Below are 26,686 nucleotides of genomic sequence, written 5' to 3'. Positions count from 1 at the left end.
CATTTGTATGTTCTGTATTTTTTTCAGATCATATTTGTCTTGAAGAAGGCCCATAATGGAGTTGAAACGTCAACATTCAATTTAATGTTGTAACGCATTTGGAAAATAAATTTGCACTGTTTTCTGATTTTTAAAAAAAGTGAGTGCCCTCCTTTATCAACACAGTTCTCTCTCTCTCTCTCTCTCTCTCTCTCTTGCTCTCTCTCTCTCTCTCTCTCTCTCTCTCTCTCTCTCTCTCTCTCTCTATATATATATATATATATATATATAATACCTTCAATATGTAAAAAACACAATATCTGTGAATCGCAATAAAGTGTAGTACAATAAAACGAGGTATATATATATATATATATATATATATATATATATATATATATATATATATATATATAAATATATATATATATATATGTCCTCTTTCTGAATAGCTGTTGGCATATTTCAAAAACGAAATTTAAAATGTAATTTGGATTGTTGGGATTTTATTTATAACCATGATATATGTGTGTGTGTGTACTGTATATATATATATATATATATATATATATATATATATATATATATATATATATATATATATATATATATATATATATATATATATATAACATGGTTATCATGAGTAAAATCAGTCCAGATTTTTTATATATTTCAATAACAGTTGTCTGTATTCATTGTTAGTATTTCTATAGAAGGCTTTTTGCGGTGTAATAAAATAAGTATCATTTTGAGAGTGGAAATTAAGTCTCTATTTGTACCGAACTCGTATATTACAGTTCATAAAAAATATAGTATTGTATATAGTTGTACAGTCATGAATAATGCATAAACGATCATATAAGTTAAGTAACCTTTTCATAAACTTGTATAGTAATCTGAGCAGGTAATTTATTGTGCAAATAAAATGTAAAAAGGTTACAGATGTTGACTCAATCCGAAAGAAAACTATTTCCAAAATATCTCAACACAAGTTTTATAGCTAATAATGGGCACTTAAAGCACCATATTACTTTACTTTTGTGGCTTTGAGTTCTATATGCATTTTTAGAATGACAAAAGCCTGCCATAGCCATTAGGTTACATCAATACAGAGTTTATTGGAGAGTGAACTGTAAGGGGCGGGAGCTGAATGAGGCGAGGGGAGGAACAGACGGTCCATCCTCCCATATACTGATAGTCCGCTCAGTTAGGGTTATTGTTATTTCTAACCTTCTGCCCTGAGATACCTGCGCAGTGATGGAGTATACAGAGTTAGCCAGGTCTGCAGCTGACAAATTGTTATCGTACAGCAAAGATCAGAGCGGCTGGAAACTCTGCAAGAGAACTGTGAGTGAATCAACACGATCTGATAGTGTAACCGTGTGTTTGGTTAACAAGCTGATGTGTGTTTTCTTGTGCCAAACTTATGTCACAACGTCTTACGTTTAATACTGTTACATATGACTGCACTCTGAGGTTTGTGACTTTGTGTGTGACACGATATATGACATTGCATGTGAGTAAGATGTTATTTATGTATTACTCTTATTGGTTTTCAGATATATACTGTGATGTGTTGCATGGGTCATCTGTGTTAAGCAGTTCATGGGATCCGCTTTCCGCTGAATTAAATTATAGGTTCTCACTCTATGCTTTAATTCTCCTCTAGACTGCTCTACATTTAATTATATCTGGTCAGGTCTTCTTCTCCAGTCATTGGTCAGTTACATGAGTGACGTAACACCGTGCCATTCCTTTCTGGGAAACGCGGAAGTACCTAGTAGCTGTACAATATCTTACTCACACAGTGACAGCTGGGGGCGTAATGTGCGGAAATATCCTGTAGTTTATTCCCTTATTCATATATAACCAATGTAATAAAACGCAGAAACATACAACCTTAAAATAACATTGCACCCTCAGTATCAAATATTTTATAAATTAAATAGCATACTTGTATTTATAGATTATTGTAATAATTTCTGAAATATTTAATTTACGACAGATTTACATATACAGTGGATTATGCGTTTATTTAAAAGTTACAGTCAGCTATACACTTTTAAAGAGCTGTAAACGAGTGTCTGTATATGCAGAATAAGACAGATGTTTAGGGATCCACCAATGACATTTTAAGCAGTGTAAATGTTCCAAAAACAAGTGTTTAGCAAGGATTGGAATTCCAAAGGGTGGAAAAAGCCATAGAGAATACATGAAGACTTTTAATTAAAAATGAATAAAACAGCATAGGATTATTTAGAGATTAGTGAGGATTAAGATACTTCTTCAGTTTTAATGAGCACAGATTGAAGAAGTCATAAAAAATATGATTTCCTGTATTTGGGTTGGTTAAAAAAAATATTATTTAAAAATATAGATAATCCCTTTATTACCCACTCCACAGTTTTGCATAACCATCACTGTTATATTAATACACTTTTCACCTCTGTGATTACCTTGTATCTAAGCCACTGCAGACTGCCCCCTTATCTCAGTGCTTTTGACAAATTTGCATTTTAGCCAATCAGTACTGACTCATAAATAACGCCACGGGAGTGAGCACAATGTCATCTATACGACACACATTAACTCTCTAGCTGTGAAAAATATCAAAATGCTCTGAGATAAAAGGCAGCCTTCAAGGGCTTAGAAATTAGTATATGGTCCTACCGAGGTTTAGCTTTCAACAAACAATTCCAAGAGAACAAAGAAAATGTAATGATAAAAGTAAATTGGAAAGTTGTTTAAAATAGCATGCCCTATCTGAACCATGAAAGTTTAATTTTGACTTGAATTTCCCTTTAAACTCATATGTAAGATGGCTTTTCTTAGGCTTTTTCCAGACCAGCAAGGAATGTTATAAAAAAATGTGCATTGCTCACAAAAAGGCAGTCATCAATCAATGCGCTGCCACTTTGCAGCGCTGCTCCTTAGTTGTTCTCTTTGCAGCTCTTTGCTCTAGTTGTACTGTGTTAAAGTGATTGTAAAGTCTAATGAATTACTGCCCAGTATCTAAAAATAATCTTCAAATCAGGGGCACTTTAATTCATTAAACTTTGCATTGATGCTTTTTTAAAAAAAATATTTACCATTGCATTATGGTTAACCTACCACCAATCCTCCACCCGCATCTCCTACTTATTTAGCATACCGATGACAAATCAGCTTGATCCAATCGTTGTGTGCCCCCTTTGGTGTCCAGCTTGTGGGGCACGATTGTTGGAAGCCGGATTCGTCATTGATATGCTAAATACAGTAGGAGATGCGGGTGGAGGATTGGCGGTATGTTTACCATAACGCAATGGTAAATATTTAAAAAAAGAAGCATCATTGTAAAGATTAATGAATGAAAGTGCCCCTGTTTTGAATATTATTTTTAGATACTGGGCAGTAATTCATTAAACTTTACAATCACTTTAAGGGAAACTTACATACATTGCAGCCAGAACACAGCTCTGTTTGAAGAGAACAGCCTGATGTAGATCAGCTCTGCAAAGCAATAGCGCCAACAATTCCTGCATGTATCTCATCTTTTCTGCAAATATGCTGCATTTTCTGTGATGCCATCTAATGTACAGCTGTGACAGTTGTGCAGGTAAACAAGATTCCTGTGAGTTTTAATCTAGATTCTAAATGGTGTCATACTTTGGCCTACAGAAGCATTTGTGATCTGATTAATTACTGGTGTTTTATTTGCATATTACACAATATCGGTCTTCTATTTCCCTATAAAGTATGTCATGGTCAAATTATTTTTTGAGAAAGAATCCAATAATTTACATCTTTTACAATTGCTGCATGGATTCAGTAGGAACTCTGTTTTGGTCCTTAGGGTGAAGTTGCAGTCTACTGGAGACCATCAACTGAATTTTCTGGAAACCTGTAAGTTCTAATTGCAAACACTTTATTTTGTTTATGTTTACAAATGTCTATCAATCCTATTTTCATGTTTCAGAAATGTACAATTTTCTAAAAATGTTGCAACTAGTGCACAATGTTGCAGAGTTAAAGGGAGATGAAACCAAAATGTCTTCTGTCATGATTCAGAAAGAGCATGCAATTTTTTTTTTTTTTTTATATATATTTTTATTATTCAGCAGAGTAAATTCCAACATTTTATTTGCGCCATGCAAGGCCCATAATAGATATCAACATAACTTAAATCATAACTTAATAGTCTTGACAATATGACAAACTTAATCATAGCTAAATTACCAATCAATAGTTCCCAAATCATATTAGCATGAACTATGCCCTAGATCTGCCAGGTTCAGTATTTATCCATTATGGACCCAAATGTCTAGTTTATATTGCTGAATTTTCTTTTTTATAATTTTATTTACATACCAAGGAGCATGCAATTTTAAACAACTTTCTAATTTGCTTCTATTATATAATTGTCTTCATTCTCTTGATATTGTTTCCTGAAAGGCATATCTAGATAGGCTTAAAAGCTTCTGATTGGTGGCTGTGATTGTTTCACCCCTGTGCATTGCTATTTCTTCAACAAATGATATATAAAGAATGAAGCAACTTATATAATAGAAGTAAATTGGAATGTTGTTTAAAATTGTATTCTCTACCTGAATCATTAAAGAAAAAAAAATAGGGTTAAGTGTCCCTTTAATACAATAATTTAGGTAGAACTCTGTAAGTTTAAACATTTGTGTACAAACAAATTGTTCTTATGTACTTAAGAAGCAGATATATATATATATATATATATATATATATATTTTTTTTTTTATTAAAACCATCTTTTATTTGACAGAAGTGCATATTACATTGTTATAAACAGGGGCTTTATGACTGACAATGCATGTTCATTACAAGTCACACTTCAGTATGCATAAATATTTCACTGAAAGAAGGCGATTTTTTTTAAAAACAATTATATCTCTATAACATATATTTAGAACAACATAAACAACAATTCTGGTCATTCACTTTCAATTACTATTGGTTATCAATATCTCTAGTAATTCAATCTAATGTTTTGAGTCTTGTCTCCTGTTTTCTCATCAATGTTATTAATACTAATGTTTTAAGTTTCTCTCTCTATCTTTTTATACTCAGTGTCCAGATGTATTTCTAACTCTTACTATATAGGTATCTGAGATGGAAGGGTAGTGGGTTTGATGGACTAATCCCAAAGGAATCTCATATTATGAAAGAACTCTAGTCTATTTATTTTCATATAACCGTACTCCTCAAGGCATAGCATCTCCTCGACCTTTTCTAACCACATCTGTCCTGTCAGTAAGGTCGATGTTTTCCATTGTACCGCTATCAGGGTTTTTGCACTGTTTATTCCTATTTGCAGCAGCTGTCTCCGGAGTTTGCATGACACTTTTGGGTGTTGGTTGAGTAATACTATGTGGAGTGTTAAGGTAAGGCCTGGGATCAGCCCTTTTCCAAAGTGGATTTCTATGAAGTTCCATAATTGTGCAAGTGTACCACATTCCCACCACATATGTAAATAGCTACCCTTTAATCTACATCCTCTCCAACACCTGTCGCAAGAAGACGGGTAAATGGAGTGCAGTCTCGCCGGTGTTAAATACCAGAGGGTCAACACTTTGAAATTAAGTTCGAGTATTTTGGGTGCAGTTGAGGTTTTTTTGGTGTGTTGAAATATCGTACCCCATGTCTTATCGCTCAGCGTCCCGCCCAATTCTCTGTGCCATTTGGTGGTGTATGTAGGAAGTTCTGTCTCCATATGAGACTGTAACATTGCTCGCATCTTTGAGAGGGAGTGTGGAATTGGTGTATTGGCATAGCAGGTCTTTTCAAAGGGAGTCAATTGCCTTAGAAAATCAGCCTTGTGTGGTGATGTGTTAATGAAATGTTCAAGTTGCATATATTTTAACCATGGGTGATACACCCCATTGGCTACTTCTTTTATTTCTTCTCTGTTTAGTAGTTTACCCTCTTATAGGAATTCCCTCAGAGGGATCGTATGCCCCCATTCCATTAATCTTTGATAATTTCTGTCTAATCCCCCTGTGAGTTCAGCATTCAATGGGATCGGGAAGAGTGGAGATCTGGAGCCAGATATAAAACTTCTCTTTTGAACTATTATGTCCCATTCTTTAAAAAAATGTCGGTGTATTGGTAGTGTCATACATTGTGGGGGTCTCAATGTTTTGGGCACCCAGCACAAGGCCCCAACTGAAGGGACTTTTAATATATGGGAGTCAATCGCTATCCATGCTTTATGACCTGATGTATTGTGCCAATCTAGGACCCTTTGCAATATTATTGCATCTAAATAAATTTTTATCTCTGGAAGGCCGAGTCCCCCTTCTATTGTGGGTCTATACATCGTCGCTTTGTTTACTCGGGGTTTGCATGTGCCCCATACAAATATGTTGATATATTTTTGAATTTGAGTAAGGAACCATCTAGGTATAGCTATAGGTAAGGCTTGAAGAACATATAAAATTATAGGTAGTGTCGTCGTCTTAACGCACTGTACTCTTCCCCACCAAGATATAGGTTTACCTGACCACTTATTCAGATCTTTCTGCAGTGATTGTAATAAAGTCTCATAATTTTTTTTTAAAAGGATTTTCTGGTTTGGGGATAGGTATATACCTAAGTATTTGAGGGCATCCGTTTGGAGCTTCAGTGGGCATACTTCTGTTAGTCTCATAAAGCGTCTTGTCTAAGGGAGACATTTAGTAATTCTGATTTGGAGGGGTTTACCGCAAAGTTGGAACACTTCCCAAAACTATCTAATTCTTTTATGATTGCTATCAAGGATTGGGTCGGGTCTGTTATTGTAAAGAGGACGTCATCTGCATAGAGTGCAATTTTAAAACTATGGGGGCCAATATCTATGCCTTTTATTAAATGGTTTTCACGTACATGAGATGCCAATACCTCAATTGTTAGTACAAACAATAGGGGTGACAAGGGAAAGCCCTGTCTGGTACCGTTGCCTATAGAGAATGAGTTTGACAAAATACTGTTAGCTTTTACTTTTGCCGTAGGGTGTGCGTAAAGGATAAATATTCTATTGAGCATATAAGGTCCTATCCCTATCTCTATCAATGTTTCTTTGAGGAATTGCCAATCAAGCCTATCGAAAGCCTTATCGGCATCTGTCGCCAAGAAGACCGTCGGTATTTTATGGTGTTTGGCATATGACATGAGGGTCTGGGCTCTGATAGTGTTATCCCTCGTTTCTCTATGAGGGATGAAGCCCACTTGGTCAGTATGAATAATATCTATGAGTAGTTTGTTTAATCTTTTTGCTAGAATTTTACCTAGTATTTTTAGATCTGCGTTTAATAATGATATGGGTCTAAAATTTTTGGGATCTGTAGGGATTTTATCCGGTTTCAGGATAACTGATATATGAGCTTGTTGCATTTCAGTGGGCAGGGGGTTACCCCTGTCGATAGTCTGGAACAGGGCAAGGAGGTGTGGCGCTAAGGAGGATCTATACATTTTATAGTACATGTTGGTGAACCCATCTGGGCCTGGGCTTTTACCTGAGGGTAGGTCTTTTATGACGGAGAGAACTTCTTGTAACGTGATAGGGGTTTCAAATTCTTCTCTTAATGATGTCTGGATTTTGGGCAGGTTTGCTTCTTTTATATAATTTTTGATGTTGCTAAATCTATTTGGGCATTGGCTTGTTCGTATATTATATAGTTCTTTGTAATATGCACCGAATTGATCTGCAATTTCCTTACTGTCTATCAAAGTTTGGCCTAGAGGTGTTATCAATTTGTTAATGTGGGATTTCACTTTCTGTTCATTGAGAAGCCTAGCAAGTCTTGGTCCTGCTCTATTGCCTTCATAGAAGTAAATTTTTTTAAGTGCTAGGGCTTTTCTCTGTGCTTCCTTCGTCAGAATCTTATTGATGTCCTGTCTTATTTTAGTTATATGCGATAATAATGTTGTATCAGTGAGGTTATTTTTGTGTTTTAGTTCAAGTTCATTCAAACGGTTTGTCAGTGTCAGGATAGAGGAGTTATAATGTTTCTTCATTATAGCCTTTTGTTTCAGGCATTCTCCTCTAATGTACGCCTTGTGTGCCTCCCAAATGAAACTTGGCTGTGTCTCATTGTTATTGTTAAATAGGAAGTATTCCGTAATCGCTTTTTGTATCACTTTCTGAACCGGGGGGTGATGGAGAAGAGAATTATCCATTCTCCATATAAAGGGTATTGTAGGTGCATCCGGCCACTCCAGGTCCATAAGAACAGTGGAGTGGTCAGACCATGCCGTAGCACTAATCTCTGTGTCTTTTAAAAGAGATAGATGGTTCCTATCAAGAAATATGTAGTCAATGCGAGTATATGAGGTCCAGGGATGTGAATAGAATGTGTAATTCCGTTGTGTTAGGTGCTGTATCCTCCATACGTCTACCAACCCTAGGGATTATATCATTGAAAGGGCTGTGTTTGGTGCTCGTGATTTTGTCTGCCCGTGTTTCGAGGAAGTGTCAAGCGCTGGGTCTAGTATAGTGTTAAAGTCCCCTCCCATTATCAATAAACCCTTTTTGTGTTCTAGAATGAGCGTGAGCAGTGTATGGAAAATTTTTCGTCTACGGTTTAAAGGTGCATACACATTGACCAATGTGACAGGTCTATTAAACAGGAGACCCACCAGGATCAAGATTCTACCCTCGTTGTCTACTATTTTGTTATGTAGTTGGAAATGTAGATGCTTATGAAATAAGGTACAGACCCCTTGTTTTTTAGTGTTGTATGCGTTATGGAAGCCTGTAGGGAAGTCTTTTGATACGAGGGTGGGTTCTTCTCCAGCAACAAAATGAGTTTCCTGGAGAAACACGATCGAGTGAGGATATTTAGCAAGGTGTTTAAGGGCCACCAAGCGCTTTGTTGGGGAATTAAGTCCCTTGGTGTTTTGGGATATGTATCTTAGGAGTCAACATGTCTATGGTTCGGGGAGACTTTAAATTTATGTAGGGATTGGCTTACCTGCCGGAGACAGCTGCACGGGTGTTTAATGTGTCTTCTGTAGGATTGTCCTGAGTATGAGGCCTCTATTGAGAAAAGGTATTCAAGACAAGAGGAGAAGACATTTTCTCTATTTGGAGATCTAAGGGCAATAAGCAGATAATCATATTTGACCAGTACAACACACACATAATAACACAAACTCAAATAAAACAAAAAATAACAAGTATTAAGATTACTCATTGCTAAAGTTAACTAGTAATCTAACTGGTTTCAATACAAACTGTGAATAATCTACAAGTGGATAGGGGGGGTTAAGACTGATGGTTTTGTCTCTCCACTTTAAAATGGGTGCTAAAGGTTTCTATCATATAAATTATGATAGCTATTACACTCAACTGGGTTTACAGTTCTAAAGCTAGTTATCTTCTGCTAATAGCCTACTCAGAGATGCTATTTAAGTAGTTCTAACAGATTTAATAAGAAAGACATCAAGTTTCATCTGCAGAGCGTGAAGTAGGGGCAAAATCAGATGTCTCAGTGTTCCTTCTTTTGTGTGGCATTGTAGACCAATTCCTCCTCTGGTATTTAGGTGCTGTTAGTCCTGTTTGGCTCTTGCTCTTGTTAGTGTCCGAGAGTTTAGGCAGAGAAGGTAATGCTATATTAAGTTGCTTACAGAACTGTTCTATATCTTCCGGTCCTCTGTATATGTAAGTCTTCTCATCTTTCAAGACCTTGATGGCAAAGGGGAATCCCCATCTGTATGTTATTCCCAAGTCTTGGAGGTGTAGGGTTAGGTATCTAGCTTCCTTACGTTTGGCTAGGGTAATTGGATTAAGATCTGGATAAATCTGTACGGTATCTTCTCCAAAGTGTAAAGGTGATTTTTTCCTGGCTGCCTGTAGCAATTTCTCTTTGTCCGTAAACTTATGGCAGCAAAGAATCACGTCGCGGGGGGCATGTGATCAGGAGGTTTTGGTCTTAAAGCCCTATGGGCTCTATCTAGAGTGATGGGGTCTTTTTCAGGATCTAGTAAATATTTAAATTGATTTTGGAGATAAGAGGGTAATTCTTATGGTAAAATCTTTTCTGGAATGCCACGAATCCATAGATTCTGGCGGCGGCCTCTATTGTCAAGATCCTCCATTTGTATTTGTAAGTGTTCGAAAGCCTCATGCTGGAACTGAAAAGCTTGGGTGGTGTTGTCTGATGACTTATTTATTTCTTCCATCTGTTCCTCCAGTTCCATGACTCTATCTCCCAACTCCCTGATATCTCTTTTAACTTCTGCTAGTCCATCTTTGATGGCCTTGCTAACCTGGTGCATTATGGAGGTCAGATCTGCTTTTGTGGATAATGTTTGTAGGTCAGCTTGTGTTATAGGCGTTAAATCCTCTTGAGCAGAGTTATTGAGCTGGGATAAGTTGTCATGTTGGTCTGGGTTAAGTGGTGTAGAATCCCCTATAGCGGGAGAGTCCTGACTTTTAAAGTATGAATTCAATTTGCCTCCTGTCAGTGTACCTCCCTTGGAAGATTTGTCTGTTTTGTTTTAATTTTTGGAAGCCATTATGTGATTTTGAGTAGGCCTTTAGATTCGTTGATAACACTCCACTATAAGTGCCTTCTGTAATGTGCAATCGGATTATATATATAGTATAAGTTAATTAGTGTATAAGGTTAATCCCTGGTAGATAGGAGATAAAGTTCTTATAATGATATGCCTGTGCCGGTGTTAATAGTCGTTTTTAGCAGGCCAGCTCTTTTTGTAGTTATATATTTATACAGTCCTAGGCCTTATGGTGTCTTAATAGGTCGCTATTTCAAGCCTCATGAATGTGGTGTTGCGCTTGAATTGATTTAAACAGCCGTTTTATTCTGCAGTTTATTGCGCCGTCAATATCTACCTGTGCTCCCGGTGAAATTGGTCCGGTGTTTCTTTCGGTACCCGGGTTCTCCTGAGGAGACACAAATAGCACCTGTCAAGTTTCAGGAACAGCACTTATTGCTCTGAAGTTGCAGCTTGTGTTTGTTGTCTATCCGGCAATTCTGAGGTGCGCGGTGTGTTTCTAGCTGCGTCACAGGTTGCTCCGTCCTTCTTAGTTAGGCCTCAGGCTATATCGGTGTTCATACTGTGCACGGGCGATCTCATAAATATGAAATCGGCATATACAAAGCCTCAGCAAGGTCCCTTTATACAGATATACCCAGTTGGTGGCAAAATTAGAGGTTATAAATCCCCCATTAGAGTCGACAGTACCGGAGCTTTCTCACTATGCGACCATTAGCTTCGCTGGTCGGCTCCGCCCCCCAGAAGCAGATATATTTTAATTAAATTAGAGCAGCAACACAGTAAAAACAAGTTTTAACACAACCACAGCATTAATTAATTAACAAAATATGCATATTAACAGAAATGAACACATTTAAATATACTGATAGTTTCCCTTTGAAGATTGTGTTGCTTTAATGTATGGTATGATAAATTTGATCAAAATCTAGAGTTGTCAAACCATGTCTTCATTTGTGCACAGGGGCACAGTCATGCTGGAAAAGGAAAGCACCTTCCCCAAACTGTTGCCACAAATTTGGAAGCACCCAATTGTCTAAAATGTCTTTGTATCATATAGCATTTAGATGACACTTCCCTGGAACTAAGGGGCCTATCCCAAACCCTGAAAAATAGTCCCAGACCATTATCCCTCCTCCACCAAACTTTACATTCTGTAGTGAAAGACGCAACAGATGATATGCGCTCTGTAAGTTTGTGTGGTCTGTAAGTAAGTGTGGTCTACCAGTTTGTTGCTGGGCTGTTGTTGGTCCTAGCTGCTTCCACTTCACAATAATAGCACTTACACTTGACTAGGACAGATCTAGTAGGGCAGAAATTTCACATAATGACTTGTAGCAAAGATGACATCCTATGACAGTGCCACGTTTAAAGTCGCCAATCTCTTCAGTATGATCCATTGTACTGGAGATTTCATGTTTTGTGCTGGATTGTATACACCTCTTAACAATGGGCGTGGCTGAAACTCAATAATTATTAGGGCTGTCCTCATACATTTGACCATATAGTGTGTAAATCTCTTCAGCAGTGTTTTAACTGGTGCTTTGCTGAGACACACATAGGCAGTCAGGGGGATTTACTCACTGCTACTTTGCCTCAAACACACCATGTAAAACACTAATGTTTGTCAAGAATAGCCAGACCTCCCAACTGTCCCTATTTGAAAGGGACAGTCCCTGATTGTGAGATTTGTCCCACTGTTACTCTGAGACAGCCACATGTCCCATTTTGCAGCATGTCCATTAGCCCCACCCATGGAACAACCAGACATGCCCACAAAGTGTCCAGATACACCCACAGACCACCCAGACACACCCAGGTTCCTGTCCAATAACCACCCACTTCTCCCAACACAGCTCCACCCACAACATGGTAACAGGTTCCCTTCAACCTCCAGAGTCACTCATACCCAGACACAAATGTTGGGAGTAATGATAGTCACATTCAGTAGAGTTGGAGGAAAGAGCAGGAGAGCGCTGAGTCTGATTTTGTCAGACATGACAGCTGGACATATATTCCATGTGAATGTGCTGGAAATGCACACCACACAGATGGGAGAGCTGTGTCTGTCAGTCATGTATCTTTCTCCTTTAAAGGGTCAGGGCACTTTTCCAGGTACCAGATACCAATTTCTAGGTAACACTAACACTTTTGGACCTGGGTATTTCAAGCCCTCCTTTAATTAGCTTTTTTCAAAGTGTTTTGAGCCATTTTTTCCAACAATAGGAGGATCGTTTGTGAAGTGTACGGTGGTAAATCCACAATAAGCAGTAAGAAACTACAGGGTGAAAAAGTTCCAGTCTAAATCTGTGTTATGAAGTTTATCAAGGAAGATGCATTTTCTAGGTTAACATTTTACCATAGAGTATTGGTTTATGTATCTACTGGTAGCAATGTTTTAGGCTACTTTAAAAATGTAGCTGTTAAGCTGAATTAATAAAAAATGTGGAATAATTGTATTGTATTATAGATATAAAGGGGAAGGAATAGTTCCAGCAAAACCAGAACATGTTTGGGAATGTATAAAGCCGGAAGCTGGAGGAATGAGAGTCAAATGGGACAACAATGTACAGGACTTTCAACTTATTGAAGCAATTGCTGATGTAAGTAAAAAAAAAAAAGTTAATTCAACAAGACAGACATTCAATAAACTGTTTGATCTATGAATAATCATATAAGGGATGTGAAACCCAAAACTTTTCTTTCATGATTCAGATAGAGCATATTTTTTTAAACAGCTTTCCAATTTACTTCTGTTATCAGTTTTGCTTCATTCTTTTTGCATCCTTTATTGAAGGAGAAGCAATGCACTACTGGGGAGCTAGCTGAACACATCGGTAAGACAATGACATGAGGCATATATGTGCAACCGCCAATCAGCAGCTTGCTCCCATCTCTGAGCCTACCTAGTTATGCTCTTCAACAAAGGATCACAAAAGAACAAAGCAAATTAGATAATAGAAGTACGTTTTAAAGTTATTTAAAATTGTATGCTCTATCTGAATAATGAAAGAAAAATTTGGTTATCATGTCCCTTAAACAAAGGACATTCATAAAAAGGCACATTGTAGTCAAAAATATACTGGCTTCTTTTGGCTTATTGGCTGATAGCTACTCCCTATTAATGCTCATTGGTTGATCAAATTGAATGTACAGCCAGCACCTGTGTATATTTAGGGCTTACAAGCAGCTCAAATTACTGCATAATATTGTAGCCACAGGTAAACACAAAATACAGCAGCACAGCCTCAAAAAAGTCCAAAGCATTTATTGTAGAAGCAATAATCATGCATGCATGTTATGTGCGCAAATATTGTTTAAATCACCTGCAACAAAACATAGACAGGTGTAGCAATTAAGATTAACCCTTTACATAATTTTCATTAGTCACATATTGACCTCTAGTGGTTATATTCCTGAACTACACCCACACAAAATGACAACAAATATATACCAATTACACACGTAAAAACATTATGCAGATCCCTTTATACTGTATTCACCTCACAGAAAGATATGCCAATCTAATTCTCTATTGAGTCTCTGAGGATGTATAGAATCTAGCCCATAAATCCATAGAGCTTCATGTTTAATTTTTCCCTGTCTCCCCCTCCCCCCACCTTAGCGAGGGTATATTATCTATTATTTGAAATAACATGTTCTAGATACTAGCAGGTGTTACTCTGTACACCAATTTATTTTTGACTTATTACAGATTATCCTCTACTGCAAATATTTTATGTTCTATGACATTTATTTATCCAAAAAGGGAAAGGCAATGGGATCCAATGTTGCACCCACCTATTCCAATATATTCATGAATGTCTATGAAGAATATTTTGTTTATTCAACTGAATTATTTTTGCTATATGGTGCCACTTTGTAGCGCTATATAGACCATATTTTTGGCATTTGATGGGGTGACTTTGAATCCCTGTTACAATTTGTTGATGAAATCAATACTGCGACGATAAAATTCACTCTTTCATGGAGCAAGTCTTCTGTGCAATTTCTGGATACGTTGATTTATAAGGAAAGTCATTGCTTAAAGGGACATGAAACCCAACATTTTTCTTTCATGATTTGAATAGAGCATGTGCTTTTAAACAACTTTCCAATTTACTTCTATTATCTAATTTGTTTTGTTCTCTTGGTATCCTTTACTGAAAAGTATATCTGGGTAGGCTCAGGAGCGGCTGATTGGTTGCTGCAGATTTATACCTCATGTTATTGGCTTACACAATGCTCTCAGTAATGCAATTCTGTTTCTTCAACAAATGATACAAAGAGAATGAAGACAATTAGATAACAGAAGTAAATTGCAGTTTTTTTAAATCGTGTGTCCTATCTATATCATGAAAGAAACATTTTATGTTTCATTCCCCTTTAAAAACATATTTGTTTAGGAAAAAGTCAAATATGAACAGTTTATTACACGCTTCTAGTGCACATCCACCTTCCCTAATAAATCTGTTACCTGGGGGACAGGTTCGTGCAGAGAGATTATTCTCCAACATTCATTCAAAAGGAAATAGAAAGAGTAATGTACAGTCTCAGAAATAGAGATAGACAAACCCAGAAAATCAAGGAAAGAGAAAATAAGAGACTGGTCTTTGTCTCTGAGTATAATTCTTTGAGTAGAAATATACAGAGTTATTAGGAAGCATTGGCCAATATTAAGGGTTTACCATCCTGGTGAAGAGTCCTTTAAATCTTTTCCAATGCCTGCTTAAATACACTAAATGAACACAATGCCAATGACAAAAGGCATATATTTGTAGCCGCCAATCAACATCTAGCTCCCAGTAGTGCAGTTAATCACCTTGCCATATACCATATACCTTTAAACCCTTATAACTTTTTATTTAATATTTATATGAATATTTTTTTATCAGATGGTGTTTATATAAGTGTAACTGTAATTGTCAATGTATTTATGTTGTGTTTAGTGCAACTTTTTTTAATACACCACCCTTTATGCCACGGTTTCAGTTGCGCTAAACCAACAAGAGTAAAATGCTCTTGTGACTGCGTTTACTTTCAACTTGTAATATGCGCCCTATTTTCGATGCATGCAAAAACCCACAACGGTTAGCTCGCCACTTGTAATCTAGCCCAGGACAGTTAACACCAGAATTGTTGATGTTTAAAAATATAGATAATCCCTTTATTATCCATTCCCCAGTTTTGCATAACCTACACTGTTATATTAATATACTTTTTACCTCTGTGATTACTTTGTATCTAAGCCTCTGCAAACTGCCCCCTTATTTCAGTTCTTTTGACAGATTTGTATTTTAGCCAATCAGTGCTGACTCCTAGGTAACTCCACAGACGTGAGCACAATGTTAGCTATATGGCACACGTGAACTAACACCCTCTAGTGGTGAAAAACTGTCAAATGCATTCAGATAAGAGGTGACCTTTAAGGTCTTAGAAATTGGCCTAATTTCCTCCTAGGTTTAGCTTTCCACTAAGAATAACTAGAGAACAAAGCAAAATTGGTGATAAAAGTAAATTGGAAAGTTGTTTAAAATTACATTCCCTATTTGAATCATTAAAGTTTATTTTGGGCTTGACTGTACCTTTAACGTGCCAAGCATGATTTATTCACTAGCCATTTGGATTAATGAATGTTGGTCTATTTTGGTCACATGGGTGTATGGAATATGTTTGGCTGAGATAGAGATACATTTTCACAGCCCTCCTATATTTATTGCTTTAAACTTGATATCTAAAAGGCTGGAAAGCTGCTCTTTTTATATCAGCCACAAGAGTCATTACATGTTCATATAAGTTGCACACACATTATATTACTATATTGGGGTCAATTTATCAAACTCCGTACGGAGCTTGATGTCCTTTGTTTCCGTCGAGCCTGAAGGCTCACCGGAAACAGAAGTTATGAAGCAGCGCTCCATAACTTATCCGCCTGCTCTGAGGCGGCTGACAGAAATCAACCCGATCGAATACGATCGGGTTGATTGACGCCCCCTGCTAGCGGACGATTGGCCGCAAATCTGCAGGGGGCAGCATTGCACCGGCAGTTCACTAGAACTGCTGGTGCAATGATAAATGCCGACAGCGTATGCTGTCGGCATTTATCGATGTGCGGCGGACATGATCCGCTACATTGTGTCCTATAATAAATATACCCCATTATCTCTAATTTGTGTGTGCATAAAATAACTGGGCTGTAAAATATGTTGCTTTTTATGATCCTTTTTTTTTCTTTTGCCCTGAGTAGGCTACACTACCCAGAGTTCCTACACAGTTTATGTAATGCTGTTGAGAACCAGAGAGGCCTCCAGTTCATATTTATGCCCATTGTGAACATGCTAACAAATTACCAAAATGTCTATGATACGTGTGAGCAACAGGTGTGTGTGAGGGGAACACAAAAGTAGCAGGCTAGCTGGCAGAAAGCAGGGATGCCCTCCAACCTCCAATGATTGGTACATTAATTGATTACAGGAGTAAAATCTCATTGGGAAGGCACTGGCCTATCTGTTGCTAATTTTATACCACTGTCACTAAGATCACTCCTTGGTATATAAACCTAGAGTTTGGTGATGCCATTAGATGGGTTGTACTGCTTTATACCAATATTTGCCCTATAGCCAGTCCATGCCTGTCTGAGAATAAAACATTTTTTAAATCATGTGAAATGCCTGTTTCAAACAGTTTTCATGTGTTTGCCCATCTTTTCCTTTGTTGTTGTACATATGTAACTGATCAGTTTATCTAATTCAAACATTGTTTCTAATGGATTAGAATTGCTTAGTATATTAAGCAACAAATCACTCAAGCTACACACAGTTTTCACATGACTTTTATATTGGACTGAAATGAAGGCTATGGTGTGCTGGGAAAACATGGGATAAAAGTTGTACAGTATATCAATCTTTCATTGCAGTATAAAACGTGCTTAAAACGTGCTTCACTACAGGTTAATAAAAGTCTCTCTCTCTCTCTCTCTCTCTCTCTCTCTCTCTCTCTCTCTCTCTCTCTCTCTCTCTCTCTCTCTCTCTCTCTCTCTCTCTCCTCTCTCTCCTCTCTCTCCTCTCTCTCCTCTCTCTCTTCTCTCTCTTCTCTCTCTTCTCTCTCTTCTCTCTCTTCTCTCTCTTCTCTCTCTTCTCTCTCTTCTCTCTTCTCTCTCTTCTCTCTCTCTTCTCTCTCTCTTCTCTCTCTCTTCTCTCTCTCTCCTCCTACAGCTGAGCTGCTGCCGGGTCCTCGCGCGCCTCCTACAGCTGAGCTGCTGCCGGGTCCTCGCGCGCCTCCTACAGCTGAGCTGCTGCCGGGTCCTCGCGGCAAGAGTTTGTCTGAACTGCGCATGACGGCTTCAGACAAACTCTTGTCTTTTATAATATAGGATTGTATTAGTTTATGCAGCAAGTTGTGCATTTGCTTCATCAGAAAATAAATACTCATATATTTGTAGCATTTTATATGTTAGTGAAGTGTTTCTATAAATGAAAGTGAAGCAAAAAGCACAGGGCTTATCTTTCAAGGATTGTTTAAATAACCTGCATAAAATCTAGTTGTGTAATTCTGGTAATCACAGTTTGTCTAGGGGAAAATCAAGGTTAAACATCAGCAATTATTTGCATTGTGCATCTGTGTTGGTTCTTATATAAAGAGAATTCTGGGAATTGTGCAATATCAAATTTGCTTTGCCTTTTTTTTTTTAATAGGATACCACTGTGTGCAGAACAGTAACACCTTCAGCTGCCATGAATATTATTGCTCCAAGGGACTTTGTAGATGTCATTTTAATTAAACGTTACGAAGATGGCTCCATAACATCTAATGGTAAGTATAGTTGTAATTAAAAAAGAAGTGTTTATCTTTTTAATTTTTATCTGTTATACACTTTTGAACATTTTACGTTGTGTGATGATTTTAGTGTATGTTTTCAAGTAAAAAATACTCTGGTCTAGGGTAACTGTCATTCAGTGAAATTTAGGCTATTCAAAAGAATATTTAGACTAATTTATAAAAATCCTTAGTAGAGTGGCTGGTTTAGGTTAAATTGTGATTGTGTTTTAAACTAATTAAGGGCCAGATTACAAGTGGAGCACTAAATCTTGCTTTCCCGAAAGTGATATTTGCGCTCCACTGAGTAATACCAGGGCACACTAATATCTGCTGGCATTACAAGTTGACAGCAATGTGAATGCGAGCTCGAGTTCGCATTACTGGGAAGCATTGCGCTCACAAGACCGCGCTTCCATAGACTCCAATGGGAGCCTCGTTCTGATTCCGTCATACACGGCACAGAACCAAAGCAAAGGGGGTAAGTTGTGCAGCGATGGCAACAAATATGTATATGATTATATACATATATATTTATGTGTTAATATGTGTATATACACATATTAAAGAGACAGTCAACACCAGAATTTTAGTTTTTTAAAAAGATAGATAATCCCTTTATTTACCCATTCCCCAGTTTTGCATAACCAATACAGTTATAATTATACACGTTTTACCTCTGTAATTACGTTGTATCTAAGCCTCTGTAAACTGCCCCCTTATTTCAGTTCTTTTGAGAGACTTGCATTTTTGCCAATCAGTGCTCACTCCTAGGTGACTTCACGTGTGTGAGCTCCATGTTATCTAAATGAAACACCTGAACTAATGCTATCTAGTGGTGAAAAACTGTCAAAATGCATTCAGATTATAGTTGGCCTTTGAGGTATAAGACATTAGCATATTTAGCTTTTAAATAAGAATACCAAGAGAACAAAGCAAAATTTGTGATAAAAGTATATTGGAAAGTTGTTTAAAATGACATGCCCTATTTGAATCATGAAAGGTTTTTTTTGGACTTGACTGTCCCTTTAACACATAAATTTATATGTATATAAGCATATGCATAAATATTTACTGGGAACACACAGATCCCATAGACCGCAATGTAAAGGCACTTTTCAGTGCCGTTTTTTTCTAATACCCCACACCCGCCAACTTTAGCCCCCATTATTAAAAAATGAAAATGTTACAATTTTTATTTTTTAATAAAATACACACCACTGTATTTTGGGGGCATTTGGGGCACATTTATAAAATTAACAAGATAACCATAATTTTATAAGCGCTAATTTCTACCGCAAGTTCAGAGTATCAATAACCAGCCGCTTGTAATGGCTGATTATTTATCGATAAATTAGCACTCCACTTGTAATCTAGCCCTAAAAGTTTGAGGGTAATTACCAGTATATATTTCAGAACTCTCCAGAGATTCCCATGCCACTGCCCACTGCAAAGTTTAATGACGGTATGCTTATGTAACCATGGCAATTAAAGGGACACTATACCCGAACATTTTCTTTCATGATTAAGGTAGAGAATACAATTTTAAACAACATTCCAATTTACTTTTATTACCTAATTTGCTTCATTCTTTAGATATACTTTAATGAAGAAATAGCAATGCACACAGTGAACCAATCACAGGAGGCATCTATGTGCAGCTACCAATCAGCAGCTACTAAGCATATCTAGATATGCTTTTCAGCAAAGAATATCAAGAGAATGAAGCAAATTAGATAATAGAAGTAAATTAGAAAGTTGTTTATAATTGTATGCTCTTTCTAAATCATGAAAGAAAAAATGTGGGTTTCATGTCCCTTTAACCAATAAGGGGGTAAAGCTATGTATTTGTGTTCCCTGTTTAAATTATGCGTTAAACGTATAGAGCTCAACAATCATTCATCTTAAAACGAAATATATTTATTTATCTTTCTTTCTAATGGTAGTGAGAGTCCACAAATCCATTCTTACCAGGAGGAGGCAAAGACACCCCAACCAGAAAATTTAAATATCCCTCCTACTTCCTCTTCAGGGGTCTGCATTTAGCAAGAGAGTTTTCTTTAACGATCAGGTGTAATGGTCTTTGGGTCATCCACTGCCTTCAAGTAGAACGTTTATTTAAGACATTTTCTCCAAGTTTCGGAGGTTACTTATATTTCCTCCATTCTATATCATTGTACTCTTTTTGGGTCTTAATTTTTTCCTGACATTGTGAGTGAGGGGTAACATGGATCAGCCTTGGACTGCTGAAGTGGCTCCTGGAGAGGAGTTGTCTGAGGTTTATATTGATAATAATAAATGCCTCCTTTTGTAAGGCTAATTTAGTGTGCCCACCAGCGCAGCTATGTAATTCTTGCTTACTGTCTGTTCTCCAGTCTGACTCCCCAGGCCCTAGTTCCCAGGCTACCCAGGTTCCGCAAACACAGTTTACAGGATCTAGCAGTCAGCCTACTGTGGTATGTCCCCTATTCAACTTTCTTAAGGGGGTGGTTCAAATAAAAAAATTCTAGTGTCTCAGGGTAATTTTTCCCCCTTCCCACAAGATTTCATTTCCCAGCCTCAGTCCGCTGTGTCGGTGGTCCTCGGTGTACTGCCATCCTCGAGAAAACGCAAAAGTAAAATTAAACACCGCTCTTCTGATTTTAGATCTGGGGACACTGCTGGACTCTCCAGTGACAGACATACTCAGGTAGCAGATGATAATTCATCATCCTCCACTTCAGAGGGCGAACTATCCTCTTCAGACTCCACTATGGATGTTGACAGGGAGGATAAGGATGTCACCTTTAGGTTCAAGATGGAACACCTTAGGTTCCTACTTCAGGAGGTTCTGTGTACTCTAGGGTTTCAGAGTCCAAACAGGCTGTGGACAAACCAGCTGAGAAATTAGACATCATATTTAAACCCAAATCTAGAGCTACTGACATTTTCCTGGTTCCGTCCTTGTTAGCTGCTTTCATTTCAAAGGAGTGGGAGAAACCTGGGGTTTTCTTTTCTCCCTCTCCTTCTTTTAAGAAGCTGTTTCGTCTTCCAAATGCTCATCTTGAATTGTGGAACACGGTATCAAAGGTTGACAGGGTCATTTAAACCTTGGCTAAGAGAACCACCATTCCTCTAGAGCAGAGCTTTCCAAACTTTTCATGTTGGTGACACACTTTTTAGACCTACATCATTTTGCAACACAGTAATTCAGTTGTACTAGCAAACAGGAGGTTAAACTAATTTGTTTTAACAGATACAGACACATACATAAAATAAATAATAACAAAATGTGTTTACAAGTAACAGTATGTAAGAATGTGCAAGAATTAATAACACCAATAGCTACTTACTATTTTAATGGGATGTATGAGGTTGATGGGATGAACACGGTTTCTGAATATTTAGTGCAATATTAGATAAAGACACTCACATTTTATCATCAAGCATTTTAAAGCTTCTACTTCCTTCTCCATATATCAAGAGCAGGAGCAGCAATGCACTACTGGGAACTAGCTTAAAAAAACCCCCAATACTTTGACTTCTGACTTCAGCTCAGCGTTTAAGCTGCTGCTTTCAGAGCTCTGCGACTCCGACTGACTACTGCCCGCGCTGCAAACACACTGCTGTATCACTCACTGACTGCACATGCAGTCATGAGCTGATTGAGGAGTCTACACGTGCAGTCAGGAGCCAATGTGCCGCCAATGGGAATAGTTTCAGTTTCCGCTAAGCTGCGCCAATAGGTAAGATGACCCACTAGGTATCAATCGCGTGTCAACCATGTGATATGCATAGCAGGCAGGCAGAAAGTCAGAAACCAAAAAAAAAATTAAAAATAATTTTAAATTAAAAAATGTTTGTGCTGAAGCAGGGACACACCTACACACTGCCGCCGACACACTAATGTGTCACGACACACAGTTTGGAAAGCACTGCTCTAGAGGATAGTACTTCCTTTAAAGACCAAATGGATAGAAAGCTTAAAGGTTATCTGTAATAAGGTTTCCTTCAAGGGGGTCTTCTTTTTCAACTGGCTGTAAGCATTGCCGCCTTGGTGGGTGCTGCGGCTTTTTCGTGTGATTCTTTAGCTGATTTGATTTCTTTTGAATTGCCCTTGGAAGATATTAAAGATCGTATACAGGCTCTCAAAATGGCTCATTTTTCATCTGTGACGCTATTGTTCAGATTGTCTGCATTAATGCCAAAAATACAGGTTTGGCGGTATTAGCCAGATGGGCGCTTTGGCTGCAATCCTGGTCAGCTGATATGGTCTCAAAGTCCAGATTGTTGTCCTCAGCCTTTAAAGGAAAGTCTTTATTTGGATTTCATCATTTCAATGCTCACTGGAGGTAAGGGAGCTTTCCTTCCTCAGGATAAGAAAGCCAAGTTGAAGGGACGGTCAGTTGGTCGATTTTGTTCCTTTTGCCAGAATGAACAACAGATAAATTCTTCTTCAAACAAACTAGAACCCCCCCAGGGGTACTTGGCAGCCGAGCCCAATATGGAACAAGAACAAACAAAGCAAAAAGTATGCTACGGACTCTAAGTCTGCATGAAGTGGCGCCCCCATACCGGTGTCTTTTCCAGTTGGGGGGAGAATATGCCTGTTTCTGTTATCCCGAGTATCAGGAAGGCCAGAAAAAAAGGGTGGCCTTTCTTCAATGTGCTTCAGACCTTCAAAAGAGGGGGATAATAGTTCCAATTACCCCAGAAGAAACAGGCAAATGATATTAGTCAAATCTTTTTGTTGTCCCAAAGAAGGAGGGAACTTTTTGTCCTATTGTAGATCTAAAGAGTCTAAACAAATTTCTGAGGGTTCCCTCCATCAAGATGGAAACAATCAGATCTATTTTCCCGCTTGTGCTCCGGGGTCAATTCATTAATACAGTGAATTTGAAGGACGCACACCTTCACATTCCAATTCATTGAGATCATCATCAATATCTCAGATTCACATTTATGGACAAACATTTCCAGTTCGCAGCTCTTCTTTTTGGTCTGGCTACGGCTCTGAGGGATTTCATAAAGGTGTTTGGAGCTCTTTTGGCAGTAGCCAGACTTCAAGGATTTCTGTGCCACCTTACTTGTATGATATCTTGGTTCAAGCTCCATCTTCTCAATTAGCAGCCTCTCACACTGCAAAGTTACTTTGGTATCTTCAGAGTCATGATTGGAAAGTGAATCTGGAAAAGAGTTCTCTTGTTCTGCAGACTTCCTGGGAGTGTTTATAGATTTGGTGTCTATGAGGATCTTTCTCACAGATTAGCGCAGAAGCAAACTCCAGTCAGCGTATCACTGTTTACAATCTACCCCCTTTACTTCAGTAGCTCAGTGCATGGAGGTAGTGGGACTCATGGTGGCGGCATCAGGCGCTAAGCCATTTGCTCACTTTCATTTGTGACCTCTACAGTTGTGCATGCTAAAGTAATGGAATGGAGATCAAAGTGGGGAATAAGCTTCCTTTGCCCATCCTGGGAGATGATAACTATGGATGCAAGTCTCTCTGGTTGGTGAGCCGTTTGGGGCTCCAGGAGGGCACAAGTAGTTTGGTATCCTTAGGAGACGTCTCTTCTGATAAACATTCTGGAGCTCAGGGCCATCTTCTAGCGTTACTCAGTCTGAGTTCTGTCCGTTTTACTCGATTTAACTCAGACAACCACCAAGGAGGGACATGCAGTTCTCTAGCAATGAAGGAGGTATCTTGCATTTTGACTTGGGCTGAGAGACATCAATGTCTCATTTCTGCAGTTCACATTCCGGGAGTAGAAATCTGGGAAGCAGACTAAGTCGACAAATTCTCCGTTCAGGCAAATAATCTCTCAATCAGGAGATATTCAATCAGTCTCTCTATGGGGTCGTCCGGAGATAGATCTCATGGCATCTCGCCTAAATTTCAAGCCGCCGAGGTATGGATCTTGATCGATGGGATCCCCTTGTGGAGGTGGTAGAGGCTTTGGCAGATCTTTGGGATTACCGTCTGGTTTATAGTTCTTCTTCCTCGAGTCGAAGCGAGGATCAAGCAAGAGAGGGTGTCAGCAATTTTGATCCTACGTGGCCATGCAGGACTTGGTTTGCAGATCTTATAGGAATGTTGTCTGCTCCTCTTTGGCGTCTTCCTCAGAGAGAGGACCTTCTAGCTCAAGGTCAATTCTTTTATCAAAACCTAGATAACTGGGTGGAGGTTGAATGGTTATTTTTGTCTCAGAGGCATTTTCTCTGAGTCTGTGATTGACACTCTTGTCCAGGCCCGTAAACCTGTTACCAGGCATATTTATCATAAGGTCTGGAAGGTTTACCTGTCCTGGTGTGCGGATCGAGGGTTTCTTGGCACAAGATAAAAATTCTGCGTATTCTTCAGTTCCTTCAGGAAGGTCTTGACAAGGGTCTTTCATCTAGTTAGCGCTGGTGAATCTGTTGACGCTCTACAAATAACCGATAATAATAATAATATTAGTTCTATAAAAGGACAGATTTCGGCCCTTTCTGTTCTTTTACATTAAAAGCTGGCACGATTGCCTAATGCTCAGTCCTTTGTTCGGGCCTTGGTTAGAATTAGGCCAGTTTTCAAGCCTATTACTCCTCCATGGAGTCTTAATCTTGTTCTCTAAGTTTTGTGACATGCTCCATTTGAACCTATGCATTATCTAGATATTAAGTAACTTTCCTGGAAAGTATTATTCTTTATGGCGATTTCCTCGTAGAGTCTGAGTTATCGACCCTTCATTGTAATTCTCCTTACCTGATTTTTCACCAGGATAAGGCGGTTTTGCAAACTAAACTTGGTTTCCTGCCTAAGGTGGTCTTGTCCGACTACATAAATCAGGAGATTGTAGTGCCGTCCTTATGTTCTAATCCTTGTTTATCTAAGGAGAGATTGTTGCATAATCTAAATGTGGTTAGAGCATTAAAGTTTTACCTGCATGCTACTAAGGAATTTTGGCAGTCGCAAAGCATGTTTTTTTTTTTTCTTTTCTGGCATTTGGATGGCCTGCATGGAGGTGGGTCACCAGCCTCCGGCATGTATCACAGCTCATTCCACTTGTTTCATAGCTACGTCTTGGGCCTTTAGGAATGAGGCTTCGGTAGAACAGATTTGCAAGGCTGCCACCTGGTCTTCTCTTCATACTTTCACCAATTTTTACAGATTTTATCTTTTTGCCTCTGCTGAGTTATCATTTGGCAGAAAAGTTCTTCAGGCGGTGGTGTCTGGTAACTAAGTAACTGCCTTGCCTATTAGTCCCACCCTTCTTTATTTTGGGTCCACAGCTTGTGTATCATTTCCCACTTGTAATAATGGATTTTGTGGACTCTCACTACCATTAGAAAGAAAACTAAATTTATTATTACCTAATAAATTATTTTTTTTCTTCGTAGAGTGTCCACAAACCAGCCCTGTTTTTTTTTTGGTTGGCGGCAGTTCCAGTTTTCACCTCTTATCCCTTTTATATCACTTACCTTTCCATATCCTTGGATATGAACTACTGGGGAAGTAGGAGGGGACTTTGAATGTTCTGGTTGGAGTGCCTTTGCCTCCTTCTGGTGGCCAGGTGTTTTATTACTACTTGTAAGAATGGATTTCATGGTCTCTCACTACCAAGAAAGAAAATAATTTATCAGATAAGAATACATTTTATTTTTTATTATTAAAGAGACATTAAACTGTATTTTATTATAGTTTAGAAATCACTTTTATTATTTATTTTGTCTGCTGTGAAAATAGTAGTTTGCAACTCACACAGAGAATCGAGTTCATTCCATGAAAAACATATCCCTGACACTACTGCATGCTGCATAATGATTGGTTAATATTTGCCTAATTGGCCACAGCAAAGTACGTACGATAAACAATGCAGTGAATAATTTCTGACACATAAATAAAACAAACTATAATGTTGATAAACAAGAAGAAAAAAAGTAAATAATTTAAGATCCATAATTCCAATGTGTTATTACACAACAATATATGGTATATCACAAGGTGTTTGAATGGAAAGGGCTATATTGTATGTATATGTATATATATATATATATATATATATATATATATATATATCGTAATGCAGGTTGAGGGCACTCGCAGGTGCTTAAAGAAATCCTTTATTGTAGTATCTTTAAAAACAGTAAAAAACTGTTGATGTTTCGGCTTACATGCAAGCCTTTTTCAAGACATCTTTATTTAAATTATTCATTTGATATTATGTGTTATCCATAAACCAAACTTAGTAGGAGATAAAAAGTTTGGTTTATGAAAACCACATAATATTAAATGAATATGAATGAATGAAGAAAAAGGCTTGCACACACACACATACTGTATGTGTGTATATATATATATATCTTGGAGCACGTTCCACTCAAATACCTTAAAACATGAATAATCTCACAGCGACGCAGGCTGACACTG

General features: G+C 37.9%; 1 protein-coding gene across 1 annotated transcript in view; it reads left to right on the top strand.

Annotated features, from left to right (window-relative positions):
- The first annotated feature begins 1,185 nt into the window (after positions 1–1,185).
- The window catches only part of STARD5 (StAR related lipid transfer domain containing 5), a 45,352-nt gene continuing 19,851 nt past the window's right edge, over positions 1,186–26,686 (top strand). Inside the window, exons 1-4 of the mRNA XM_053717744.1 lie at positions 1,186–1,329; positions 3,815–3,864; positions 12,956–13,088; positions 18,180–18,297. Coding sequence (XP_053573719.1) covers positions 1,240–1,329; positions 3,815–3,864; positions 12,956–13,088; positions 18,180–18,297 — 391 coding nt within the window. The 5' untranslated portion in view covers positions 1,186–1,239. The remainder of the gene's footprint in view (positions 1,330–3,814; positions 3,865–12,955; positions 13,089–18,179; positions 18,298–26,686) is intronic.

Source organism: Bombina bombina, chromosome 6 (assembly GCF_027579735.1).
Source record: "Bombina bombina isolate aBomBom1 chromosome 6, aBomBom1.pri, whole genome shotgun sequence".
Taxonomy (NCBI): Eukaryota; Metazoa; Chordata; class Amphibia; order Anura; family Bombinatoridae; genus Bombina; species Bombina bombina.
Note: the sequence above shows the minus strand (reverse complement) of the source record. Positions and strands in the feature narration are given on the sequence as shown.